At 64.9% G+C, this 26,968-nt stretch overlaps 2 protein-coding genes across 2 annotated transcripts; both read left to right on the forward strand.

The window, feature by feature from the left end:
- Positions 1-54: 54 nt before the first annotated feature.
- MEX3D (mex-3 RNA binding family member D) lies at positions 55-11,365 on the forward strand. The gene is made up of 2 exons (XM_068661552.1): positions 55-783; positions 9,070-11,365. Exons 1-2 carry the CDS (start codon positions 177-179, stop codon positions 10,335-10,337), a joined length of 1,875 nt encoding a protein of 624 aa, XP_068517653.1. The 5' UTR covers positions 55-176; the 3' UTR covers positions 10,338-11,365.
- Positions 11,366-12,864: 1,499 nt separating this feature from the next.
- On the forward strand, positions 12,865-26,713 carry LOC137844763 (unconventional myosin-Vb-like). Its single transcript, XM_068661295.1, has 37 exons — positions 12,865-13,003; positions 13,940-14,050; positions 14,268-14,430; positions 14,517-14,661; positions 14,797-14,953; positions 15,101-15,241; positions 15,368-15,449; positions 15,628-15,729; positions 15,955-16,067; positions 16,147-16,412; positions 16,544-16,625; positions 16,834-16,974; positions 17,049-17,171; positions 17,456-17,554; positions 17,864-18,127; positions 18,222-18,319; positions 18,448-18,534; positions 18,612-18,723; positions 18,982-19,193; positions 19,299-19,455; positions 19,724-19,963; positions 20,512-20,721; positions 20,855-20,948; positions 21,065-21,210; positions 21,546-21,659; positions 21,795-22,022; positions 22,100-22,194; positions 23,413-23,599; positions 23,770-23,863; positions 24,051-24,185; positions 24,347-24,498; positions 24,745-24,834; positions 25,093-25,243; positions 25,595-25,865; positions 25,952-26,126; positions 26,213-26,293; positions 26,373-26,713. Exons 1-37 carry the CDS (start codon positions 12,977-12,979, stop codon positions 26,529-26,531), a joined length of 5,304 nt encoding a protein of 1,767 aa, XP_068517396.1. The 5' UTR covers positions 12,865-12,976; the 3' UTR covers positions 26,532-26,713.
- The last annotated feature ends 255 nt before the right edge of the window (positions 26,714-26,968 follow it).

A 26,968-nucleotide genomic window follows, 5' to 3' on the forward strand; every position in this document is an offset into this window, starting at 1 on the left:
CGGGGCGCGGCCCATTGTCGGGGCGGGGAGGGGCGGGGCCCGGGGGGGGGGCGGTGGCTGTGAGGGGGGGAGGGGGGGGGGGGAGGGGGCGCAGAGCGGCGGCGGCGTGCGGCGGGCACCGGGCCCCGGGAAGCGGCAGCGGCAGCGGCACCGCCCCGGCCGCTCCTCCCGCCGCCATGCCCGGCTCCATCTACCAGCCCGACGGCGGGCAGGCTGCCCGCGGCCCGCCCCGCTGCCTGGCGCTGCTCAGCCCCCCGCCGCCGCCACCGCCACCGCCACCACCGCCCACCGGGCAGGAACCGGAGCCCGAGGCGGAGCGGGAGGAGCAGCAGCAGCCGGTGGCAGCACCGGCGGACGAAGCGGCCGCCCTGCGGTTCGCCCTGTCGCAGCTGTCGCTGCTGGGGCTGGACGAGGCGGCGGGGGAGGCTCTGGAGGAAGCGGAGCCCGGCGAGGCTCGGGGAGGCCACCGGGGGAGCGGGGGCAGCCCCCCGCTAACCGGCACCGCCTCCCCCCCCCCCTCCTCCTCCTCCTCCTCCTCCTCCCGCTGCTGCTGCTCTTCCTCCCCCCCCCCCCTCCTCCTCCTCCTCCTCCTCCTCCTCACCCGCACCCCCCCCACCCCCACCCGCCCCCCCCCCCATCCCGGTGTTTTCGGGCCCTTCGCCCCGCCGCTGCCGCTGCCCGAGCAGATGAGCATCCTGGGCGGCAGGAAGAAAAGCGTCAACATGACCGAGTGCGTGCCCGTGCCCAGCTCCGAGCACGTCGCCGAGATCGTGGGACGCCAAGGTAACGGCCCCGGGACCCCCCCCCACAATGGGACATCCCCCCCCCTGACCCCGCGCCCACCCTCGGGGACCGGCCCCGGGGGATGCCCGGAGCCCCCCCCCCTCCCCACCCCCCCCCCCGGTTTGGGTTTTGCTTTAATTCTCGCTTTCTCCCCTCCCCTCGGATTTGGGTCACTTTTCGGGCTTTGTCTCTTTTTTTCCCCCTCCAAGCGGCGCGGAGGCGGAAACTTGACGGCGAGAAATCCCTGCCCCCCCCCCCCAAAAAAAAAAAACAAAAAAAAACAAAACCCCCAAAAAAACTCTTCCTGGCGGCACCCGCTCGCCTCGGGGCTTTTATGAGCGAGCTGAGATTTTTATGGGAGGGGGGAAAAATTAAAAAAAATAATAAATAATAAAAGCAAGGGTAAATCTGAATTAACGCACGTAGGCCGGCACGGGCGGAATGAACGCCTGGCGCGGAGGGAAAGTTCTCGGGATGGCCGGACTGCCCGCAAGTCGGTGGCAGCGGGGTGGGTAGGGACGGGCACGGCCTGCGGGGAGAGCCCTGATTTTATTTTAGCCCAAAAACCTCCCCCCCCCCTCCCCACCACACCCTCCCGTCTCTCCCCCCTTCGCCCTGCGCTAACGCCGGGCGTTTCGGAGCCCTCGGCCAAAGGGCGCCCATCGGATGGATCCGCTGGTGGGAATAGGTGAAAGTCCCCAAATTTGGAGCAGTTTGGGGTGGGGGGGAGCCCAGCTCGCTGGGATCTGTCACAAAAGGACACCCGGGCACGCCTCAGCCCTGGGCGTGTGTGTGCCAGGCGGGGGCTTTGTCTCGAGGAAATCCCAAATAGCCGCTTCCCCGAGTCGCACCTTGAAGGAAAAAGCCCCCCGGTAAGGAAATTAAAAGTAAAATTTTTTAAAAAAAGACAGAAAGGGGGGTAAAAAAATAAAATAAAAAGGAAGGGAGCTGCTCCCGCAGAGATCCAGGTGGAGCTGGGTCCTGGGGCTGCTCGCGCCCCGACCTGGGGGCGTTTTGGTGCCGCTCGCTGCTCCCGCTGCCCCCAGCCCCACTGCCCCGACCCCGTCCCTCCCGGAGGGGCTCGGTGCGGGGGTCCCGGGGGGCATTTTATCGTCGGGGAAGCGGGGCGCTGGGCAGCCTCATTGTTCTCTTTGTTAGCCCGAGCCACGCTGCGATGAGCGTGGTGACATCATGCTCTGCGCTTCCCATTGGCCTGCGCTGCCTCCCCGCCAGCCGCGCTCCCGGCCGGCCCCAACTTTTCCACCACGCACCCCTCACCGGCATCACCGGGAGGCCCAGCCCGGCCCCATGGCACCGCCGAGCCCGGGACGTCACCGGCGGCTCGAGGAGAGGAGCGCCGCGGGGAGAGCAGCGCGCTCCGCTCGGGATGCGGGCGTGGATCCGGCTGCGTGGCGGGGGGCTCGCGGCACCACGGGGGTCCCTCGGTGGTTGGCGATCCCACGGTGAGGTCTGTGCCTCCGCTGGGAAGCGTCTTCGTGGGTGGGTTGGGTGAACCCGACTTTGTCCCAGTGTCCTGCCTCCGGCAGCACCCGGCCTCGGGGTGGCTTCTGCTCCCCGAGGAGCTCGCCGTGTGCCCGGGTGCCCCGCACACCTCGCTCAGAGCTCAGGGTGCTCGGGGAGCCCCCTGGGGCTGCAGGAGGAGGCAGGGAGAGATGCTTGTGCTACGTCGAGGTGGGGCGAGTGGGGTGCTGCTGTGGGGTTTGGGGGGGACACGGTGCCAGTGATGGGCTGTGGGTGCCCCAGCCCGCCCACAGCGCCCGTCCCCGTGGGATTTGCTCCGTGGGTGCCTTTGGCTCCCTGAGGATGCTGCAGCCCCTTTGTGCTGGGGTTTTGGTGTGAGGAGGGGTCAGCGTTTGGCACCCTGTGTTTCTGCTGGCAGGGGGCTGCTGTGGTATATAGGGGCTGGTTCAGCAGCACATGGGGGCACAGGGGTGTCACTGGGGTGTCACCGGGGTGTCTCTGTGCTCCCGCTGCGCTCTGCTTCCTCCAGCGCTGCTGGCAGCTGCTGTAAGTCAGGGGAGTGCAAGGCCACTGCAGCACCGGGGGCTTTAAACGGAGCAGAGCCCTTCCTCCTCAGGGCTCCTGTGCCTCGTCCTCCTGCGTCAGCGCTGGCACCGTGTCCCTCGGGTCCCCAGGTCCCCCTGTGGGTGCAGCAGTGTGCTGCGGGTGTCCCCTGGGGGGGCACCAAGCCTGGGGTGCTTTGCAGTGTCCGCGGTTGTTCCAGCAGCGAGCCGTGCTGTGGGTTCAGGTTGGATCCCACCAGGCCATGTCCCCGTCGCTCTCGTTTCTCCTGTGCCCGCTTCCATCCTGAGCACCCAGCCCGGCCAAGAGCCTGCAACGGGCTCTTGTGGTGCCACGCGTGGGCAGGGACCGGGATCCCTGGTGGCTGAAAGGCTCGGGAGGCTTTGTCACCTCCCCGCCACCCGGGCTCTGCTCCCTGCCTCCCGTCCCCTCAGCTCTGGCGCAACAAAAGAGGCAGCGCCATCAGAAACGTGTGTCCCAAAGGTGCTGCCCTGGGGCATCGCTGGTGGCTCTGGGGTGATGCTCGGCTGTGGGGCTGAGCCCGTGGGGTCCCCTCGTCCCCGACCAGGCAATGGCTGGAGCAGGAGGGCTGCGGTCACCAGCAGTGAGGTGCAGGTGCTGAGTGTCTCTGCGAGCTGGGGGTGGGTGTGTGCACCTGACGGCACCTCGTGTGCTGGAGCAGCTCTCGGGGCGCTTTGGGGACCCATCTCCTGTCCCCAAGGCCCAGCAGTGCCTCTGCCCGTGCCGCTTATCGGGGTGGAGGCAGGTCCCGTAGGCAGGCAGCGCTGTCCCCATCCAGCTGGTGCGAGGCTGTCCCATGGGCTGCTGCCTGACAGAGGGCGTTGGCCGGGATTTCTCCAATTCCTCTTTTTTCTTTGATTTCTCTCCTCCAGACCTACTAAGTTACACCTTTCCCGAAGGGAGCGGCAGCTCAGGAAGCAAACCTCTGCTGCGCAAAGCACCTCGGTGTTGTGTCGGCTGGGCCAGAGGCTGTGGCTGCAGCCCCTCGTGTCCAGCCCGGCTCCGGTGGCGGCGCGGTGCCTGCGCGCATCCGAGGCCCTTCTCGTCCCTGCCCACACCGCTCCCGAAAGGCAGCGTGGCCGGGCAGGATTACGTGGTCATGCCTTCGCGTGCAAGCCCATTCATGACTCTTGCCGTGGGAGGGACTGTCTCCAAAAAGCGCTGTGGGCATTGATCGCGTTCTGCTCTTTCCAGCCAGCAGAAGTAGGGCGGTGACGTGAAGGTGATCGAAGCCGTGCCGGGGAAAGGGGAGGCTGGGGCACGGGGCGGGCTGGCTGCTGGAGCCCCAAGCCCCGTGCGGGCATTGCTGGGGGGTCCGTGCCCAGCAGCGCGTGTCCTGGGGGCTGCCGGAGCATCCTGAGGGCTTGGGGCTCTGCTTTTGGCTCTGCCCCGTGCAGCTTCGCTGCCTGGTTCCACTTCCCCGCTGTGACGTGCGGGCACTTCTCAGCTCTGTGCAGGATTTTGGGAAGTTGCTGTTCATAGGAGACACTGGGATGCTCGAAGGGGAGATGCAGGAAGGATGAAATGCGGCCGGAGTGCAGCGGGTGTTTCGGTGCTTGGAAAATGTACAGAGAGACCGCGGGCCTTGGTTTTTGAGCCAGCCCCAGCGTCTGCAAACCAACCTGCGGCGTTTGGCCGGGCCTGCCGGTGAGCCCCTCGCCGCGCCGTCCTCCGCCCGCCGTGCCATGTCCTTTCGGCTGGCCCGGCCACCTCCTGCTGCCTCGTCTGATCCGAGCAGAGCCAGAAAGTCCTGGGGTTGGCAGCGCGGGTTGGGCTGGTCGCTGAAGGCTCTGCCTCTGGATCTTGGCTCTGGCACCGGCTCCCTCCTCTCCGTCTCATGGCGAGGAGCCCAGCCTCCCTGCCTCGCTTTCCCCGGAGTCTGGAGAAGAAACAAAGGTGTGAGGTGCCCGCCTCCCGCAGAGCTGTTGTGAGGGAGAATTAATTACTGTTTGCAGGGAGGTGGAGAGAAGCGCTCAGCAAGAGGGGAGAAGAGATGCGGCGGGGGAGCAACGTGTGCTTCTCCACGTCTGGTCCTGGTGCTGCTCGCCCGGACCAAAGGGGTCGGTGGCTCCGTGGTGCAGGGTCGGAGGCGAGGAGGTGCTGGGGAAGAGGAAGGCCGAGGTCTTCTTGGAGGCTCTGCAGGCAGCAGTCCTCCAGCCACCAGGGACTCCTCCAGAGAAGCCCGGGTGCCCCCTGGGTTTTCGTAGCTCAGGGTTGGGGCACCACAAGCCAAAGCTCCTCATGCAAACGGAGACGTGGCCTGGTCACCGGCCAGGGAGCCAGCTGGCGTTGTCCTCCTCACGTGGAGGGGCCAAGCCGTGTGCCGCGCGCCGTGGTGGGTTTCTTGTCTCCTGCCCAGATGACTCCGGGAGTGTGGAGGATGGCGAGGTGCCTCCCACACCGCTCCGTGGGTTTTGTGGGCACCTGCGATGCTCACAGCCCCGAGCGGTGTGGGGCTGCTGGCGGTGCCGGGGCCTCGTTGGCGGTGCCGTGCGAGGGTGCCCTGAGCCAAAACCCCCCCTCAGTGGGTGCCACTGTGGCGATGATCCCCCGGGTTCTGTTCTTGTAACCTGCTAGCGAGGGGCAGCATCACGGGGCCGGGGGTTGTTGTGAAATAGGGCCCACGGGGCGCCGAGCTGTCCCCAGGAGCCGTAGCTTGGAGACAGAGCAGCTCCTGGGGCTGGCGGGGATGTGTCGGGAAGGGATCTGTGCGGGCTGCAGCTCCCCAGGGTCTGCCCCCCTGTTTTGTTGGGTTGGTTGTTTTTTTTTTTTTGGATCCGAAACACACTTTTAAAGCCACCTTATTTATAGACTCGTAGCAAAGTCTGGCACCTTGTTTTCCTCCTCCCTCATAATTACTGCTGCGCGTCGGCCACCCCAACGAGCTAAACCCTGGGAACACCAACTGCTGCCACGTGGCTGGGGCTCAGTGCTGGGTCTGGGGCGAGGGCTGGCGACACCACAGGACGCCCGGAGCTCCCCGCAGCCCCCGTCCCGCACGGCCCCCACCCGCTGGGGTTGCGCTGTGCGGACTCGAGATGGATGCGGCCATCTGGGATGGAGGCTTGCGCAGCGCGCTTGGGTGGGGGCGTGTTGAGACTGATCTAAAATAGCTCGTACTGGTACAGAGCATTCCCCCAGTTGCAGGTTGCGGGTGAAACCATGTGTGGTGCGCGCTCTGAGGCCGCCGGGCTCAGTTGGGGTCCCCCAGGCGGGCTGCGGGGTGCTCAGCACGAGCACTTTGGCACCTCCCAGAGCCCCCTGGGGAGGAGCAGGATCAGCTCAGCCACCTCGCCAGGGAGAGGGTTTGCTGGGGTCTGTGCCAGAACAAGGCTGGGTGTCCTCTCCAGCCCCCAGGACTGCCAGACCCATGGTTCACCGTGCAGCGTGGGTTTAAAAGTGGTCCTGAATCTGAGCTCAGGGAAGCTGCCCATCCGCCAGTGGTGGCCGTGACCTTCAGAGCACCACAGCTGCCACCCGCTGCTCGGGCAGCCCCATGGCCAGCAGCTGCCAGCCCCGTTTCTCTGGCTTAGGTGGAGTTTTGGGACCAGGGACGGATGCAGCCAGTCCCCAGCCGGTCCCTGCAGCCGCTCGGGGCCGTGGGGCTCTCCCAGTGCCCGTCCCAGCAGCGAGCACTTCTCCGACATCCCCGCGATGCCTGTCTGTGAGTGCTCCTCTGCTCCTCATGCCAGGCTCCTCGTGTGGAGCTGTGAGAGAGCTGTTCCTGCGCAGGCACGGAGGTGGCCGCGGGTGAGCAGCTTCCCCAGCCCCTGCCTCGGGTGCTCGATCGCTCAGAAACCCCCGTGCGGCTCCGCGAGCAGCTCTCGGCGTGCCCCCAGGGGCCGTTGTCACCGAGCAGCTCCCAGAACTGCTGGCAGCTTTTGATAGCTCCTGGTCTTGAATTCACTTTTCCGATCGGAAGAACAGTTTCAGATCTCAGCCGCAGGGATGGCATCCAGGGGGGGACCAGCAAAACGCCCTGCGGCTCTCAGGGGGGGCAGATCGTGCCTGCTGCCCCTGTGGATGTCACTTCGGTGCCACCGTGTCCCCAGAGGGGGCTGGAAGGAGGGTGCTGGCAGCTATGTGGGGTCTCAGGGCACCAAACATGCTGTGTGCCCCCAACCAGAGCACCTGTCCCCCCAGCAAGCGACACCCTCAGAGCCTCGCTGCTGCCTCCAGCATTTTGGGAGAGTCTCTGTGGGCTCCCGCGGGCTTGGTGCAGCTCTCCCTGCCCCGAGCCCCCCCAGATGGTGCCAGGTGGTTTTAGCACAGATTTATTTCCCCGCCGTACCCCAGAGCAGGGTGTGAGCATCCCTCTGCTCCACTTTATGGCATCGCCTGGGCTTGAGGTGCCCCTCTCCATAACTGGGCTGAGCGTCGCCTCGGGGGAGCGAGCCCCCTGCTTGGTGCTGCTGACACCGCCCGTGCTGCCGGGACGTGGAGCAGGGAGGGAGCTTGCAGCAGGTGCTGGAATAAATCTGGGAGGGCAACGTGGGGCTGCCAGGCTCCCTGCTCCAGGCAGCCTCGCCAGGACTGACACATGCTTGTTTAAAAAAAAAAAAAAAAAAAAAAAAAAGGTCTTTGATGGTTGCTCGTTCTGCCCTGCCCTGGCGACTGGGCCATTGCTTTCCCCACCCCTGTGCTGCCCCCAGCCATAAATACACCTTCCAGTTGTTGTCCTAAATTAGGAAAAGCCCAGACAAACCCTTCTCCACCCACATTCTTCCTCTGCGAGCTCCCGCAGCCGCTCAGCGGCTTTCCCATCTCCAGGAGCCGGCGTGGGACCGGGCAGCCCCGTGCTGAGCCCGGCTGCGTGGAGGCTGAGCCTGGGCGGGTGCTGATCCCCGGGGCTACACACGGCTCGAGGGACTCGAGGTGGTGGATTGCAACCAGTGCTTGGAGGTGGCCTCCAAAGACACTTGGTGTGGCCCGTGTGAAGTCCCAGCCTGTAGCTGGTGGCTTTGCTGTGTCCCCAGTTGTGCCTGGCTGCTCCTCTCTCTGCCCCAGAGCTGGGCTGCTGGCACGAGCAGCATTTTTTTGGAGGTGGTGTCCGGACAGGCTGGCTTCGTACCCCGTCAGTTCCCCCTGGACGTGGCAATCGGAGGGCTCAGCGCAGCCACAGAGCGGGGTGTGACACCCAGAACTGCTCGCTGATTTTGACAGCTTTTTAACTTTCAATTATTCATGACACTTAATGCCCCGGTGAGCACGCTGTCTCCAGGAACAGCGCAGCCTGTCAGGGCTCTGCTCGCTGGCGGCAGTGCCGAAAGGGAGCCGAGCGTGGGTCGGTGCCCCCTGCGTGGGACAGGGCTGCCCGTGTGTCCTGCTGCAGCCCTGGCCCCGGCTGTGTCGCGGCAGCCTCCCGGGGCTCTGCTTTTTGCAGCCTCGCTGCTGGCAGAGCAGCCCTGCCCTCCCACGGGGCAGGAGGAGGAGCGATGCCCTGAGCCAGCCGGGTGCTCGCAGTGTGTCTGCGTCCGCGAGCAGCCGAGCCCTCCCTGGTGCCGTGCAGCGATTTCGTGGGTTATCAGCAGGGGTCTGCAGCAGCCGAGTTGGCGGAGGGCAGGGATGGGCTTCGGGCTCCGTTCCTGCAGCCTCCGTCCCCACAGGCTCCCAGCTTTGCTTCGGGCGTGATGTGCAGCGGGCGCCTGCATCGTGTGCGCTTGGTGAAGCGTGGGCAGAGCAGCAGGGCTGGGAGGGTGCTGCGGGGACAGGGGCTCAGCCGGGTGGGAGCAGAGGGGCAGGGGCTCAGCTGGGCTGTGCGAGGCAGCAAACCCCAGGTTCCTGTGTCCCAGCACAGGCTCTGCCCGCTGAATCACGCTCCTGGTGCGGGGCGAGCAGGTCTTCCCAGAAACAGGAGTGCTGGCAGCCTGTCCCGCATGCAGTGTCCCTGCGTTGGTGTCCCTTCAGGGAGGAATTAGGGAGGAGGCAAGGAGGGGGTGCTGGTGCTTGGCTCCCCCTTCCCTCCACATCCATCCCCGCTGCCTTTGGGCACGGCCGGGGCTGTTTCCTGGTGGTGGCAGCCGGTGCGAGGTGCGGACAAACCAGCAAGAGCCCCCTCCAGGGGTGTCTGTGCAGAGCTGGGGGACCTGCTGGGACCTGCTGGGACCTGCTGGGACCTGCTGGGTCCCGCTGGGTCTGCATCTCCCCCCCCAGGCGGTGAGCAGGGGTCCCCGTGAGGTCTCGCCTTTGACGTGATGTTTCTTCTCCACTCTCGCTCTGCAGGCTGCAAAATCAAAGCCCTGCGTGCCAAGACCAACACGTACATCAAGACGCCGGTCAGGGGCGAGGAGCCCGTTTTCATCGTGACCGGGAGGAAGGAGGACGTGGAGATGGCCAAGAGGGAGATCCTCTCGGCCGCCGAGCACTTCTCCATGATCCGGGCGACGCGCAACAAAGTGAACGGGCTGACGGGCGCCATGCAGGGGCCCCCCAACCTGCCGGGACAGACCACCATCCAGGTGAGGGTCCCGTACCGCGTGGTGGGGCTGGTGGTGGGCCCCAAGGGAGCCACCATCAAGCGCATCCAGCAGCAGACGCACACCTACATCGTGACGCCCAGCCGGGACAAGGAGCCCGTCTTCGAGGTGACGGGCATGCCCGAGAACGTGGACCGGGCCCGGGAGGAGATCGAGGCGCACATCACCATGCGGACAGGCTCCTTCATCGACGTCAACGCCGACAACGACTTCCACACCAACGGCACCGACGTCTGCCTCGACCTGCAGGGCGGCGCGGCCGTCTTGTGGGCCAAAGCCCCGCACCCTGCCCGGCGCCCCGCTGCCACCCTGCGCAACGACAGCCTCAGCTCCCTGGGCAGCGCCTCCACCGAGTCCTTCTACAGCGGGCGGGTGGCGGACGCCAGCCCCACCAGCCCCTACAGCACCAGCAGCGGCTTCGCCTTCAGCGAGCCGCCGGCCTCGCTGGGCTCGGAGGAGTGCGACTTCGGCTTCGACTTCTTGGCCCTGGACCTCACGACGCCCACCACCATCTGGTCGCCCTTCGAGCGCGCCGCCAACCCCCTGCAGGCCTTCAGCGGCTGCTCCTCCTCCGTCGGCGGCTCGCAGAGACGCGGCAGCGGGACGGCCACGCCACGCCACTCGCCCACCCTGCCCGAGAGCGCCGGCGGGGCGCTGGAGCACCCCTTGGCCCGCCGCATCCAGAGCGACCCCGTCAGCACCTTGTCCTGGCTGCCCACCCAAGGCTCGCTCTCCTCCTTCTCCACCAGCACGGGCTACTCCTCCTCCTCCTCCCTGCCCGGCAGCATCTCGGCCGCTTCGGGCTCGCCCACCGACTCGAGCAGCTCCGACGGGCACCGCAAGAGCTCCCGCGAGTGCATGGTGTGCTTCGAGAGCGAGGTGATCGCCGCCCTGGTGCCCTGCGGCCACAACCTCTTCTGCATGGAGTGCGCCATGCGCATCTGCGGCAAACCCGAGCCCGAGTGCCCCGCGTGCCACACGCCGGCCACCCAAGCCATCCACATCTTCTCCTAGCCGGGGCCGGCCAGCTGGGGCGGTCAGCCCTCCCCCCCCTCCCCCCCAACACAGCTTTTTAAGGACTTTAAACTGTTGGAATCAACCTTTTTATTTAACGGATCAGACTGGGGGCGCGGGGGGTGGGGGACGGAGATGCTATTTCTCTTGCTGGATGGAAGCCGGAGGGCAGGATCGTGGGGAGGGAGGGGCGGACAGAAAAAAATAAAATAAAGGGGTCGGGAGGGGTGGGGAGAAAAAGGGGTGGACGAAGACGACGAGGAAGAGGGGCGCAAAACCGCAGAGAGGAGCAAAATCAAATGTTTACAGAATAGCTTTAACTCTTAACCCGGCTGTGGCGGCTGGGAGGAGAAAGCCCAGCTGTTCTTCAACAGTCCTTTCCAAATAACAGTATTCAGTTTGCAAAGTTAAATAAACAGAAAGAAAAGGTCCGGTTGCACTTTTTATTTTAGGACACGCAAGGGTTGTCTTTTATTTTTTTAAAAGCATTCTATTATTATTATAATTTTTTTGTTGTCGTTCTTTTTGTATGTAGTTATTTTTTTGGATGATTCTTGACGGTTCTATAAATATATATATATTTTTTTTGTAACACAGGTCTTATCTTCTATTTTGCCAATGTGAAAACTGCCCAAAACGCGCATTACGAGAGGCCGGGGGTCCCGGGCGGGGGCTGGAGGGGGCACGGTGGACACGTCACGTCACAAAAACCTGACAGATTTCTATCTCCTTTTTATTTCACGGTCGTTTTTGTGTTTTTGTTTTTTTTTTTTTAGTTTTATTTTTTTATTTTTTACCTCTTTATGTATATGTAGGGAATTTATAGGAAAATATGTACTTTATTGAATAAATTTTAAAAACTAAAATATATTTTATTTTAAAAAGAAAATAACGGACCTTTAACCTTACATGGCTAAAGTACTGATTATATATTTGCTGAGCTGACTTGACGGTTATGAAAATTGTATCAAGAGTTTTATTTTTTGACTTCAAAGCCTTCTTAATAAAGACTTTTTACTATATACGAACCCATGTGCTGCCTCCACTGCATCGCTGCCCGCGGCGTCTCGGCACCGGGATCCTCGGGCACGGCCATCCCACACCACTCCCGTCTGTCTGTCTGTCTGTGTCCCCACTCGGTGTTCCCTGGGGTGGTTTGGCCGGGTTTCGGGACCAGTTTGGGGAGAAAAAAAAACAACTAAAGGTTGCCCAGCACCTGCTGTCTCCCTGGCTTTAGGTGCCTGGGCCGGTGTCCGCAGGGTGCGCGCGGCACGAGCCCACCTACGGGATTTGTTAACAAGCCGCGTGGCACTGACAGCCCTTGGGTGAACGGGGATTAATTTTTGCATCAGAAAACATCCCCGTTGCACTGTCCTACAGGGGGACAAGGCTCCCATCCTCACATTTGCCCAGCAGAGCACCCCGTGGGATGTGGGATTGCTTCAGAGCGCAGCAGCTGGGTGCAGGCAGGTGCCTGGGGCAAGATTGGGGTCCCAAGGGGATGTTGCCATGGGGTGAATTGTCCCCATCCTGGCCAGCGCCCCCGCTTTGTCCCCAGGGCTGCTCGCTGTCCCCTACCTCTTACCCTGCCTGGGCAGCCCCTCGTCCCCCTGTCCCCAGCTGCCAGGCCAACCCCACGGCCTCATTTTGGTCACCAACCCTGAGTCCCTCGGCACAGGGCCATCAGCCACCTCCTTGTGGCATCCAGGGCCACCGTGGACAGTGGCACCCATGGGGCAGGAGGACCCACAGAAAAGGGCACCCACAGGCCATGAGGACCCACAAACAGTGGCACCTGTAGCCAGTGGCACCCATGGACCACAAGGATCCACAGAAAATAGCACCCCCAGGCCATGGGGACCCCCAGGCCATGGGGACCTACCCCCAAGGGCTGTGGCCACCCATGGGCAGCAGCACCCCCAGACACCCACCAGCACACCACAGGTGCAGGGTGCCACCCCCCCCAAATCCAGGGACCTGGGGCAAGGAAGTCAGGGCCCCACAGGGACTGCACGTGGCAGGGGAGCCCTGGATGAGGGCCCCAAATTGGGTCCCCCCCATGCACCCATGGCACGAGTCAGTGAAAAAGGCTGAGAAAAAATCCCTTCATGGACTGAGCTGAACTCAGCTGGGGGTGGCTCAGCAGCACCCCGCTCCATCGCTCACCCATGGGTGCTTGGGGTGCCCTGGGTGGGGGCCGGGGTGCGGGTGGCCCAAGTTGCCCTGCATGAGGGCAATTTTGGGGTGTCTTAGATAGGAGAGGCTTGGGGTGCCCTCCATGGTCCTGGGTAGGGGGGTGTTTCAAGGGGTCTTGGGTTGTCCCCTTCTCAGGGGGGTCCCAGGAGGGGGTTGGGGTGCCCCAAATGGGAGGTGGGGGCGTCTTGGGGGTGCCTATGAGGTGGGGGTCTCTTAGGGTGCTGCAGCTGTGGGGTGGGGAGAAGCTAGCCACAGCCCCTCATCATCTCCCCTAGCGGGTGAGGGTGTGTGGGGCTGACCAGGTGGCCGAGCAGGGCAGGCCCCCCACACCCAATTAGCAGCAATTAGTGGGCGGGGACCCCCCAGCCAATTAGCAGCAATTAACAGCCATAAAGGGACCACAGGCGGGGGGGGGGCAGCTGTGTGGCAGAAGTGGGGGGACCATGGCAGCAGGGCAGCCCTACGGGCAGGTGAGGCTTGGTGCTGCTGGGGGTGGGGGGAAAGGGCTGCAATGCTGGCCCCCCCCCCCCCCCCCCAGCACCTCTGGGACCGCTGCTGGTCCCTGAGAGGGGGCACCCAAAGTGCAGCCCCCTTTGCGCCCCCTCCCCAGCCTGCTGGGCTCCAGCAGGGCAGTGGTGTGGGTGCTCCCCACACCTGGGGGTTGGCTGCCCACTGCCCCCCCCCGGGTTTATGGGTTCAGCAGCAGGGTGGCATCGCCAGCCCTGGCTCCTGGCGAGGGGCTGGGGTGGGAGCGGGGTGTGAGAGCAGCAGAGGGCTCCGAGGCTGTGCGTGGAAGCAGTGAGGTGCTCCCTGAGCCCGGCAGCAGCGCTGCAGCCATTAGAGGAGCTTTTTTTTTTCCATTTTTAAGCTTGCAATATGGCCTCGTGCCTGCCTGCACGGAGCAGCGGGGGCACCGGCCCCCTGCAGCAGCCCTCGCTCCTTGCAGGCTGGCGGAGCTGCTGCAGTGGGGTCCCGGAGCTGTGGGTTCCCCATTTCCCTGCATCCTGCAGTGGGGCAGGGCCAGCCCTACAGCACTAGGGCAGGGGGTGCTGCCTGCTGGGGAGGGAGAGCCCCGGGGCTGGGTCAGAACAAGGAACCTGGGGCTGGGGTATCTCCCTGGCTCCGTTTCTGGGGTGCCGGAGCTGGTTTTGAGCCCCTTTTTGCAGAAGGTTTCTGGTGTCAGGCTCTGATCTTTGATGATCCCACAGCAGTAGCCCCAGTGCCCCCCTGCACAGCTGGGCAGGATCCTGCAGCAGGTCCATGGGTGTCTGGCAGTGATGCTGAGCACCAGGCTGCTGCCTGCGAGAGCCGCAGGGGGCTGCGATGCCCAGCTCAGGGCTGTCTGCATCTCCTGTCCTGTGTTCGAGGCCGTCTGCTGGGACCTCATCCCTTCTGTGTCCCCACAGGGTGCCCGGGTCTGGATCCCTGACTCTGTCCAGGTCTGGAGGGCAGCAGAACTAACCAGAGACTACAAGGAAGGAGACGCCGTTCTGCACCTCCGCCTGGAGGATGGCTCGGTGAGGCTGGGGCCTCGTGGCCCCGTGGGTCCCCTTTGCTCATTGCCAGGCATCCCAAGCTGGGTGCTGGGGCTCGCTCTGTGCCCCCAAACCAGCCTGGGCTCCTCAGCGGGGAGCAGAGAGGCCGTGGATGTGCCCGGTGGCTTGTCCCCTGCCTGTGCTGCCACCGTGGGGCCGCCTGTCCCTGCTCGGCACTCATCCTGCCCCGTCCCCACAGACGCTGGTTTACCCCCTCGAGTCCCAGCTGCCGCCTCTCTGCAACCCCGAGTGCCTCTCGGGCAAGGACGACCTGGTGGCCCTGAGCTACCTGCACGAGCCGGCCGTGCTGCACTCGCTCCGCGTGCGCTTCCTGGAGGCCAACGCCATCTACACCTACTGCGGTGAGCCCCCCGCACCCCGTGTCCCCCCCCCACACCCCGGGATCGGTGCCCTCGTGCCCCTTCCCTGTGCACGTCCCCTTCTCCAGGTATCATCCTGGTTGCCATCAACCCCTACAAGCCGCTGCCCATCTACGAGGAGGAGGTGATCTACGCCTACAGCGGCCGGGAGATGGGGGACATGGACCCCCACATCTTCGCGCTGGCGGAGGAGGCGTACAAGCAGATGGTGAGGTGAGAGCAGCGCCATGGGGGGGGGTCCTGCTGTGGGAGCAGCCCCCTGGGTTGTGGTGGGGCAGGGCTGGAGCCCCCATAGGGCCTGTGGAGAACCTTCCCCCTGGGGCATGAGCTCGTGTCCCCCTCCTGCAGGTTCGGGAAGAATCAGTCCCTCATCATCAGCGGCGAGTCGGGCGCAGGGAAGACGGCGTCGGCCAAGTACGCCATGAGGTACTTCACCACCGTCGGGGGCTGCCTGGGGGACTCCAGCATGGAGGAGAAGGTGCTGGCCTCCAGCCCCGTCTTGGAGGTGGGTCCCTGCCTGCCCCCCAGGCTGTCCCTGTGCTCCTTGTGGCCTTGCATCCCTGATGTTCCCCCTGGTAACATGGGTGGGTGGAGGGGACTGAAGGTCTCCGGAGCACCTGGAGGTCTGAGGCCACCCGATGCCTCCTGCCAGGCCTTTGGGAACGCGAAGACGACCAGGAACGACAACAGCAGCCGCTTTGGGAAGTACATCGAGATTGGCTTCAGTCAAGCCCGTGTCACTGGGGCCACCATCAAAACCTACCTGCTGGAGAAGTCCCGCGTCACCTTCCAGGTGGGGCTCGGGGCTGCACAGGGGCTGCTGTGCTCCTCCTGGGTCTTGCTGGGAGAGCAAAGTGTCCCTTGTCCCCAGTCTGGGGCTTTTTGGGGCCCTGAGGTGACCTGGCCGCTCTTCCCACAGGCGGGAGCAGAGAGGAACTACCACATCTTCTACCAGCTCTGTGCCTCGGCCACCCTGCCCGAGCTGCAGGGCCTGGGTCTCCGTGAGTACCGCGGCCCCATGGCACGGCGCGGGCAGTGCTGGTGTTCCTGCTGTTCCCCAAAATGGGGGCAGGATTGGGCTGCCAGCCGGGTGCTGTGTGTGCTCTGCACCTCAGGATGAGGGGGTTTGGGGCCTGGTGGGGCCTTGCTGGTTTCACCACCTGCACATCTTGCCCGCAGGTGGGGCAGAGACCTTCCACTACACCCGCCAGGGGCGGTGCGCTGCTGGCATGGATGATGCAGCCGACCTGGACAACACACGGCACGCCTTCGCCCTCCTGGGTACTGTCCTGGTGGGGTATGGGTGGGGGACACCGTGGGGGTGGGCAGGGCCGGTCCCCACCATCCCACTGCCCTCACCCCGTTGCTGGTGGGAGCACTGGGGATGGACACCCCGGTGCTGGGGAGCCCAGATACCTGCTGGCTGTTCCCATCTCCCCAGCCTGTGGGATGTGGGGATCCCCCCAGCACTGGGGGCAGCCCCTCACGGCCCCGCTGTGCCCGCAGGTGTCCCCGAAGCTGACCAGCTGGAGCTCTTCTCCGTCCTCGCTGCCATCCTGCATCTGGGTGACATCGCGGTCAGAGGGAGGGACCGCCACGGGGACGGGTGCTTCGTGGAGGTGGGCGAGAGCTCGCAGTGCCTGGCCGCATCGGGACCCGCATCCCGGCGGTGCTGGTGACACTTCTGTCCCTCTGCAGCCCGCTGATGAGGCCCTGAGACGGTTCTGCAAGCTGCTGGGCATCGAGGAGGCGCAGGTCACACGCTGGCTGTGCCACCGCAAGCTGGTGACCGCTGGGGAGACCTACCTGAAGCCGCTCTCCAGGCAGCAGGCACTGGACTCCCGGGACGCCCTGGCCAAGCACATGTATGGGCAGGTCTTCAGGTGGATGGCGAGCAGGGTCAACCGTGCCCTGCGGTCACCGGAGGGCCACCACACCTCCATCGGCATCCTGGACATCTATGGGTAAGGATGGCTCCCCTCTGCCACGCTGCGTGGGAGAGCGCGGTCCTGCTCCTGCCGTGGGTCCATGGCCACCTGCAGCTCCTGGCTGGTTGAGGTGACTCTGCCCTGCTCATCTGTGTCTCTGCCTGCAGGTTTGAGATGTTTGAGTTCAACAGCTTTGAGCAGTTCTGCATCAACTACGCCAACGAGAAGCTGCAGCAGCTCTTCAACCTGGTGGGTGTCACCCAGATGTCCCCTCCAGCACCCGGCTGTGCTGGTGCTTTCTGCCCTGGGGATGTGGCTGGTGCTCTGGGAGGCTGCTGGAGCTGGGCACAGCCCCAGAAGTGCCCCTGCCCTGCAGAAACCCAGCTGCTGCCTGCGGCCAGGCCGGTGAGCGGCCACCTCTGCCCCACCTCATCCTGCTCCCCATCCCTCCCTCCAGCACGTCTTCAAGCTGGAGCAGGAGGAGTACGTGACCGAGGAGATCCCTTGGGTTTTTGTCGACTTCTGTGACAACCAGCCATGCATTGAGCTCATCGAGGGCCGCCTCGGCATCCTGGACCTGCTGAACGAGGAGTGCAAGGTGGGCACAGGGCACTGGAGCGGGTTGCTGTGCCCTGAGCCCTCGGCCACCCCTCCAACCCCTCTGCCTTTCAGATGCCCCAAGGCAGTGACGGGAGCTGGGCGCAGAAGCTCTACCAGACCCACCTCGGCAGCTCCCACTTCCAGAAGCCCAAGAGGCCCATGGATGCCTTCATTGTCTGCCACTTCGCTGGCAAGGTAGGAGAGCTGCAGTGGTGGTGGTGCCTCGCTGGGTGGGGGTTTGGCAGCACCCAGCCTGACCTTCAGGACCTGCTGGGGGCATCTCCTGCAGCTGCTGCCCTCTCCGTGCTGGGCTGCAGCTCCAAGGGCAGGAATTAGAGAAAATGAGGTCCTATGGTGGCGGTGCCATCAGTGGTGTGACCACAGCCAGCCCTGGCTCCTGCAAGGGTCCTTTCCAAGAGCCCTGCCCCAATCCAGGCTGGGAAGCCCCTAACGGTGGTGCTGGCGTTGTCCCCTGCCAGGTGGAGTACCAGTGCAGTGGCTTCGTGGAGAAGAACAGGGACACCATCCCCGAGGAGCTGGTGGGGCTGCTGCGAGCCAGCAAGGTGAGAGCCGGTCCTGTGGGTGCTGGGAGGGGTGGGTGTTGAGGGAGGTGGAAGCCGTGCAGGGTGAGCCCTGAATTTCCTGGGGGTGGTGACCCATGGTCAGGGTGCTCTGTGATGTGGGTGACTCAATTTTTTTCTCCTGCCCTCGGGCTGGGGTGTGCTGCTGCTCCCATGTCACTAACGCTGTCTCCTCCTCCCTCTGCCTCATGTGGCCCTGGCAGAAGGTAAGGGACATCTGGGGGGAGAGCTTTTTTTCATCTGGGAGGGTGCCCACGACATTCCCTTGGGTTCCCTTAGGGGCACAGCCGGTCCCTGCACATTTAGGGCACATCGGGGCTGTGTCGGGATCCTGCATGGGGCTGGTTTCTGGGGCTGTGTCCTGCCGGTGCTGGCTCTGGGGCGGTGTGGGGTGCTGCTTGCTGCTCACAGCTCTGCCCCGTGCAGTCTGCCCTGCTGGCCGAGCTCTTCCTGGAGGATGGGGACGTGTCCCTGCAGTCCCGCAGGTCCAGCGGCCCCTGGCTGCCCGGCCGCCCCAGCCGCAGGTCTCTGCCTGGCAGCCAGAGGAGCAAGAAGTCCATCTCCAGCCAGGTACAGGACGGGGGAGCCCCGAACCCTGCTCTGTCCCAGGGGACCCCCCAGGCCCTCCTGCTGGCCCTGACCACCTCCCCGTTGTGCTCTGCAGTTCAGAGCCTCCCTGAACCGGCTGATGGAGACGCTGGGCAGCACCACGCCGCACTACGTCCGCTGCATCAAACCCAACGATGAGAAGCTGCCCTTTGTGTGAGTGCGGTGGGGGCACCATGGGGCTCTGCTCCCACCCTCCAAGCCCTGTCCCTCCTGCCCTGCATGCCTCGGTGCACACCTGGATGAGCTGCATGGGATCAGGTTTTTTTTCTCTTTGGCCCCAGGTTTGACTCCAGGCGAGCGGTGGAGCAGCTGCGAGCCTGTGGGGTCCTGGAGACCATCCGGATCAGTGCCGCGGGCTACCCCTCCAGGTACCCCCTCCTTCCCCAGCACCCTGGGGCTCCCCTTGGCCAGAGCACCCCCCTCTGATCCCCTCTGTGCCCCGCAGGTGGACGTACCAGGAGTTCTTCGACAGATACAGGGCTCTGGTGAGCAGAGAGGAGCTGGGGGGTGCTGATGTGAAGCAGAGCTGCAGCCTTGCCCTGGGGAGATTGCTCCAGGTAAGGGCTCTGCTCAGGGGGTGCAGCTGTGGTACCTGAGCATCCCCTGCTGATGCTTTTTCCCATCTTTCTTCCAGTGTGTGTGCATGCCCTATGGAGTGCAGAAATGGGTGTAATATTGGTGGGGAGGATTTGGGATTCCCCCAGCCGCTGGGGAAGCTGAGCAAGGGAGGTTGGGAGCATGCAGAGCATCACTTTGGAGGAACCTGTCCAGGGTGTGCCTCCTCCCTGGTTCTGACTCCTCTCTTCTGCCCCCAGGACCCCAGCAAGTACCAGTGTGGGAAGAGCAAGGTGTTTTTCCGGGCCGGCCAGGTGGCGTACCTGGAGGAGCTGCGGTACCGGCGGCTGCGGGCAGCCTGCACCCTGCTGCAGCGGCACCTGCGGGGCTGGCTGGCACGGCGGCGCTTCGGGCGGGTGCGTGCCGCGGTGCTCTGCCTGCAGCGCCATGCCCGGGGCATGCTGGCACGCAGGTGAGCAGGGATGGGGCTTTGGGGGAGATGCAACGAGCAGAAACCCGGCTCTGGGGTGTGCTGGGGGCTCTGCTGCCCTGCACCCAGCTCCTTGCCTCCCCGCAGGCTTGCCGCGATGCTGCGGAGGAGCAGGGCTGCCGTGGTGCTGCAGAAAACCGTGAGGATGGTGCTGGCCCGGCGCTCCTACCTGCGCACACACCGGGCTGCGGTCACCATCCAAGCCTTCGCCCGGGGCATGTTCGCCCGGCGTCTGTACCGGCAGGTAGGAGCCTGGCAGGGTGCTGGGGACCCTGTCCTGCGGTGGGGAGCCCCTGCCCCATGCAGCTAGGGGAGCAGCGTGCTCTCAGTGATGCTGTCACCTTCTTGACACCTTGGTGACATCTTGCCATGCTGCTCGGGGTCAGCTGGCATCACAGCACCTCTTGGTGACAGCATGGCACTGTCCCCGGTGTCCCCAGGTGCACAGGGCTGGCATCACCATCGTCCCCGTGCCTGCTGGCGGTGCCACTGCCCCCGTCTCTCCCTTGCAGATGGTGCAGCACCAGAAAGCCGTGGTGATCCAGGCGGCCGTCAGGGGCTGGCTGGCCCGGAGCCACTACACCCGGCTGCGCGGGGCCGTGCTCTACCTGCAGTGCTGCTACCGCCGGGCACGGGCGCGCCGGGAGCTGCGGCGCCTGCGGGCGGAGGCGCGCTCGGTGGAGCACTACAAGCAGCTGCACAAGGGCATGGAGATCAAGGTGATGCAGCTGCAGTGCAGGCTGGATGAGCAGGTGGGTGCTGCAGCCTGCCTCCAACCTGTTTTTGCCAACCAAAACCACAGCCCCGGGCTGCTCCATCCTGCCCATGGAGCTGGCCCTGCAGGGCGCGTGTCCCCAGGCAGGAGTGCTGCGCTGAGGGATCACTGCTGGGTTTTTGATGCACCCCAGGGAGGTGCTGGAGCCCTCCTGGGTGCTTGGGTGGGCACAGCCTCACAGCAGTGTGTGCCGAAATGGCTCCGGCACAGCGCGTTCTCCCACTGGCCAAATTTTCCTGCTGCCATCTGGGTGAGCGTCTCGGCTCCGGCTGCCACCGCTCCAGCTCTGGGGGTGGCTGCAGGGTGGGAGGGAGCCCCTGCGGTGCTGCCCTGTCCCTGGAGGTGGGGAGCAGGATGTTGAAGGCATGGCAAAGCTCACAATGCGTGGCTCCATCTGGGACGGTGCCTGATGGACAGCTCTGCGTGGTGATGGGGGGGGTACCCAAGGCTCAGGGCTCCCACTGGTGGGGAGAAGGGAACCCGAGGGGACGCCCCCAGCACCCCATAACCTGCTCTGCCCCCCAGGCCCAGGAGAAGCAGCGGCTGGCGGAGCAGCTCTCGGCGCTGAACGCTGCCCACGCCGAGGAGGTGCAGCGCCTGCGGGCCGAGATGCAGGGGCTGCGGGAGGATGCAGCTCGTGATGCCCAGGTCCAGCAGCTGCAGGAGCGGCTGGCGGAGCTGGAGAGGCACAGCGCCGAGAGCCGCCTGGCACAGGAGGTCGATGAGCTCCGGAAGGTCTGTAGTGGGGATAGCTGGGGCTGCTCTTGATCTATGGGGGTTTTGGGGGTTTTTCAGGGCACTGAGCCTGGTGCAGAGTGCCCACGGAGAGCTCTTTGGGCTGTGCTGACCCCTCTGCTTCCCCCCCCAGCGCCTGGCAGAGGTGGAGGCGGTGAAACTGCACCTGGGGGAGGAGAGGGATGCCCTGATCCAGCGCACCTTGGAGCAGTCGCAGGATCTGGAAGGTAGAAGGGTTCCCCTGCCCCATCCTGCACGAGGCTCGTCCTGCAGGCCTGGTGTGCCCCCCCTCACTGCAGGGGCTGTGTCCTGTCCCCTACCCGTGTGTCCCTGTCCCCTGCAGAGCAGCACCAACGCGCGGTGCGGGAGAGCCGGGGGCTGCAGCAGGAGCTGGAGGAGGAGCGGGCGCGCTACCAGAGCCTGGTGAAGGAGTACGCCCGCCTGGAGCAGGGCTACGAGAACCTGCGGGATGAGGTGGCCTTCCACAGGGTGAGGGGCTGGGGGCTGGACCCCCCCTGGGCTATGGGAAGTGGGTAACTGGGTTTGTGTGCTGGGGGATCCCCCAGCTAAGGCAGCCTGGGGGGCTTCAAAGCCACTGTCCTTTAAAGGAGGGGGGCTCCAAAGCCATCATCCTTTGGGGGGGGGGGCTCCAAAAGCACCTTTATTTAAGGGGGAGGCTCCAAAACCGCCTTCTTTTAAGCTGTGGGGCTGGAGGGCTGAGCTGCCCTGTCCTAGTGCCCCATCCTGGGGAGGGGACAAGCGGTGCGTGCCGGCCGGTCGGTGTCTGGGGTGCGGGGCGCCAACCCTGCCCTCCTCCCCCTCAGCAAAGCACCTTCAGGCGTTCCCCTTCATCCGAGAGCTTTCTGGGCTCCGAGAGCAGCTACCTGTCCTCCATGTCCACCGCCCCGTCGCGGGATGGCTCCGACCAACAGCCTGAGGTAGTGGGGACAGCGGTGGGGCCGCCAGGGTTGGGGGTGACAAGGAGCCTGTGGGGCCACCATGTGCCCACCTGGGGGGTGTCTGCAGGGATTTCAGCCCCTGGCTCCCACTCCAAGCCCCCTCCTTGCACCCAGGGGCCGGAGGAGCGCTGGCAGCAGGTGCCTGAGGGTCCCCAGCCCGCGGGGGAGCCGCTGCCCAACGGTGGCACGGGGCAGGACCCCTTGGAGCGGGCGTACCTCCTGCTGCTGGGGCAGCTCAACGCCGTCACTGAGGAGCTGGCCCGCACCCGCGAGGAGCTGCGGAGGAGCAAAGCCTCTGCTGAGCATGAGGAGAAGAAACCCCTGGACTTCCTCAAGCGAAGGGTGAGTCCCTGCCCCACTGATATGGGGCTGGATGGGGCTGCTGGGGCTGCTCTCACCCTGCCCTGCTGTCCTGGCAGAACATCGCTGGGATGCTGGGGCTGGGCAGGAGCCCGGAGAAGGCGGCAGACGATGACTTGAAGCACGCCTACGATGCCGTGCAGGTTGCCAACAAGTGAGTGGGGGCACAGGGAGGGTCTGGCTGGGGCTGGGTTCCCTGCAGTGGGGTGCAGCATCGTGGGGTGCTGCTGGGGGGTTCCCTGCTGTCCTGGCCAGCTGCAGCCACCTCACCACTGCAGTGCTGTGGTGCTGGGCAGCTCCAAACCTCTAAAGCAGCCATCTCCCCACCCACATCCTCAGCTCCTCTTCCCTGCTGTGCTGCATCCTCCTGGGAGGCTGGAGCTCCCCAGAATGGGTGCCCCCACCCCACAAGCTTGCTGGGTGCCCCCAGCTGGCCTTGCTGCATCCAGAGGGAAGATCAGGGTGGGGGAAAATCCCAAGCTTGCAGGCTTTGTGAGGGAAAAATGATGCCCTGAGGGATGGGGTGTGATGATTGACAGCACCATGGAAAGCTTTGGGTTCAAAGGGACCTCGAAGCCCACCCGAGCCCCATCCAGCCTGGCCTTGGGCACTGCCAGGGATGGGGCACCCACAGCTCCTCGGGGCAGCCTCAGCCAGGGTCTCACTGCCCTCAGGGGGAAGAATTTCTTCCTAACAGCTCATCTGAACCTACCCTCTTTTAGTTTAAATCCCTTACCCCTTGTCATATCAGTACGTGCCCTTGTGAGAAGTCTCTTAAAGTCCCCTTCAGGCCCAGGCAGGCTGCTGCGAGGTCTCCCCAGAGCCTTCTCTTCTCCAGACTGAGCACCCCCAGGTGTCCCAGCCTGTCCTCATAGCAGAGCTGCTCCATCCCCTGAGCATCCCCGTGGCCTCCTCTGGACTCCCTGACCCTGTGCTCCAGGTGGGGTCCCACAGGGGCAGAACAGAGGGGCACGATCCCCTCCTCCCCCCAGTCAGGGTGCCGCTGGCTTCCTGGGCTGCGAGCAGGCGCTGCTGGTTCGTGTCCTTTTTCCCACCCACCGGTACCCCAAGCCCTTTCCACGGGGCTGCTCTCCATCCCTTTGTCCTGTGCTGATGCCTGGGACTCCCCCAACCCAGGCGCAGCGCCTTGCGTGTGGCCTCGTTGGTCTGCAGGAGGTTCCCATGGGCACACATCTGAGCCCTGCTGGGTCCCCTCCTCCTGGGTCTGCACCCCTCAGTGGGGCGCACGGGCATGCTGAGGGTGCCCTCGACCCCACTGTGTGACAATGATAATGCCAGCACGGGTCCCAGGGCAGGCCAGGCAGGTGACACCGGCCTGACTCGGTGACTGGGGTTCCCCCGGCGCACGCAGGCTGCTGGCGAGCCAGCTGCAGGAGGAGAAGCAGCAGCACGAGGAGGAGGTGGAGGGGCTGCACCTCGACATCCGCTCGCTCAAGCAGCTGAGCCAGCAGCAGGCAGCCCTCATCCAGGACCTGCAGCGGCACCAGGGCCAGGAGGGGCTGCAGCACCACGTCGTGCGGCTCAAGGAGGAGAATTGGGTAAGGGGTGGGGGGGGGACAGGGCTCAGGCAGCTCCCCCCGCCCCATAGTGAGCCCCAGCATCCCACTGGGGAGCGGTGCAGGGCACCCAAGGCATCCCCCAGCTCTGTACCCCATGAGCTGGGTGCTGGTGGGGGTGGCTGAGCCCTACAAGAGCTGTCCCTGCCCAGGAGCTGTCCCAGAAGCTGGAGAAGCAGGAGAGGACCACCATGAAGCTCCAGAAGCAGCTCAGAGCCTATGCGAAGCAGATCCAGGACTTCACAGGTGAGCGCCTTCATGGGGAGCTGGGTCAGGCTGCTGTGGGGCTGGTGCATCACCCGGCCTCAAGGTGTGGGGACCAGGGCACCCCCAAACCCCGGGGAGCTCTTTTTGGGCTGAGCCGAAGGGACCTGCTCCAGGTCCCCCAGCCCAGGGCACAGCAGAATGTGACCCCCCTGCTCCTCCCCACCAGTGAAGAGAGAGACCACCGGGCTGGGGCAGGAGCCAGCAGCGTCCCAAGCAGCCCCATCCCCACCGGGGCTGTCCCAGGCCATGCTGGCGTGGAGGATGGAGGACGAAGGGCGCATCATCAAGGCCGTCATCACAGGTAGGGTTTGGGTGGACGGGGACCCCGTTACCCAACGGAGCAGCTTGCTCCCTACAAGGATTTCTTCCCCAAAAAAAGGTCTCATCCCTCCCACCTCGCTGGGGCAGCATCCTGCCCCCTTCAGCTCTCGGTAAATGCCTGTCCCCTGCTCCCCCCTGCAGACTACCGCCCGCAGAGCAGCCCTGGGGCGCTGCCGGAGCTGCCGGCCTTCCTCCTCTTCCTCTGCCTCCGCCACGCTGACCACTGCCGTGACGAGCCGCGGGCCCGCTCCCTGCTGGATGCAGCCATCAACGCCATCAAGAGGGTGATGAAGGTGCTGGGCCTGGCCCCCGGGGGGGGGATTTGGGCTGAGGAGCAGGAGCTCTGCTGGCCAACGTGGGGGGAGGCACTGGGGCTGCAGCCTGGTCCCCAGGGCTTTGTGTGGCGGAGCTGGGGAGCCCAACCTGAGCATCCCCTGGGGCTGGGGGGGCTTGGAGAAAACGTGGGGTGGGGGTGCTTGATGCAGGCACTGCTGGAGCCTCGCTGACCCCCCCACTGTGCTCACTTCCCCCCCTTGCAGAAGCACAGCGATGACTTTGAGGTTGTGGCTCTCTGGCTGGCAAACACCTGCCAGCTGCTGAACTGCCTGCGCCAGTACGGCCGGGATGAGGTGAGGTTGGGCTGGGGGGGGGGGGGGGACATCACACCCCTACACCCTTCCTGGGAAGTGCGGGGGCTGTGGGGACTTTGGGAAGGGGGCAGTGAAGCTTGCCCAGAGCTGGGGCTGCATCCCAAGCATCCCAACCTGGGTGTGCATGGGGCTGTAGAGGGATGGAGCCGATGCACTCATCCCCCAGGAGGGATGGGGGGGGTACCCTGTGTTTCTTTATTCTTATTTTTTGTCTCCCTGACCTGGCCGTGCCCGCAGAGCTGCTCCCAGGGGAACACGGCACGGCAGAGCACGCACCGCCTGCAGCACCTGGACCTGCAGAGTGCTGGCCGCAGCCTGGGCGCCTTGGCCGTGCAGCTCTACCAGCAGCTCGTCCGCACCGCCGAGAAGCGCCTCAAGCCCATGATCGGTACCCAGGGGGCTTGGGGAATTGGGGCTGGGGGGCTCGCAGGGCCCCTGTGCTGGGATGCTGGCTTGGGGAGGGGAGGGCTGCAGGAGCAGCCTGTGGTGTGCCCAGAGCTGGGCTTGGAATTGGGGCTCTGTGGGGTCCCGCTGCTCCCCGAGCCTCCCAGCTTGGCAGGGGGAGCTGGAGGGGGCTCAGCACCCCTGGGTAGCCCTGGGGGGCTCACTCACCCCCCTGCCCCACCAGTTCCTCTGTCCCCAACCACAATTCAGAGCCAAGGAGCCCTGCAAAGCACAACACAGCACCTCTTTGCTCTGACCAACCTTTTTTCCCTCTTTTTTCTTCCTAACCCTCCAGTTTCCGCAATGCTGGAGAGCGAAACCATCCAGGGCTTGGCCTCCTCCTGCCCTCCCGGCCTCCACCGGCCCTCGGCCCCCGGAGCCCACACCCTGCCCGAGCTCCTGCAGCAGCTGGGCTCCTTCCTCCAGCTCCTGGCTCGCCAGGGGCTGGCCCCGGCCGTGGGCCACCAGGTCCTGCGCCAGCTCCTCTTCCTCGTCAGCGGCACCACCCTCAACTACCTGCTGCTGAGGAAGGACGCCTGCTCCTGGACCCGCGGCATCCAGCTCAGGTTGGTCCCCCCACGGGCTCGTAGCGCATTTTTGGGGTGTCGGGACGCGGTGGGTGCATCCCCCTGACCCCCCTTTGTCACGGCAGGTACAACATCAGCCAGCTGGAGCAGTGGCTGCGGGCGCAGGGGCTGCAGCAGAGCGGGGCCCGCGAGATGCTGGAGCCGCTGGTGCAGGCTGCACAGCTGCTGCAGGTGAAGAAGGCGACGGAGGAGGACGCCGGGGCCATCTGCAGCCTCTGCACGGTGCTGTCCCCGCAGCAGGTACCCGGGGGGGGGATTTGGGGTCACCCCCTGGGGCTGGGATCTGGGGCAGGGGGGTCACAGAGCTCCCCCGATGTCCCTTCCAGGTCGTGAAGATCCTGCGTGCCTACACCCCCGCTGCGGGGCTGGAGGAGCGCGTGAGCCCCGACTTCATCAGCAGCGTGGAGGTAAGCGGGGACCTCACCCCCGGGCTCTGTCCCCATTTTGCCGTCCCCATTTTGCCACCCGGCGCTGTGTCCCTTGCAGAAGCGGCTGCAGGAGCAGCAGCAGGGGGGGCCCAGCCAGCTGCTGGTGGACACCAGCCACCTCTTCCCCGTCAACCTGCCCTTCGTCGCCTCCCCCGTGCACCTGGATGAGATCCGCATCCCCGACACCATGGACCTGGCCTTCCTCCTGCGCCTCTGAGCCCCGTCTGACCCCCCCAGGAGCAGGAGGACGGCGGAGATTTGGGGTTTGCTGCGCCGCGTGGTGCCCCCCTGGGGGCTGCTTGTTGATGATTCCCGCGGGTGCTTTGTTCTGTGGGGCAGCCACATCTGTTCTGGCCACTTTTTAATCCTTTTGGTGCTAATAAAAGTCTTTGCAGATAATTTGGGTGTCTGAGGGTGGCTGTGGGCATGCGCGCTTTGCAGGGTGGGGGTGGTTGGGGGTTTGGGGGGGGTGTTTAGGGTCTGCCCCAGTCCCCTTTAACCCCTGGGATGAAGTTTGGCTTTTACATGGGGTGGGAAGAGCAAATCCTGAGCATCCCTGGGGTCCTTATCCTTGGGGTTAAGCTTAAAGGGGGGGGGGCAGTGGGGATGGGGAGCCCCTGGGTGCCTGCTCCTCCCTCCCTCCCCCAACACCCG

The sequence above is a fragment of the Anas acuta genome, chromosome 26 (assembly GCF_963932015.1).
Source record: "Anas acuta chromosome 26, bAnaAcu1.1, whole genome shotgun sequence".
In the NCBI taxonomy this organism is placed as follows: domain Eukaryota; kingdom Metazoa; phylum Chordata; class Aves; order Anseriformes; family Anatidae; genus Anas; species Anas acuta.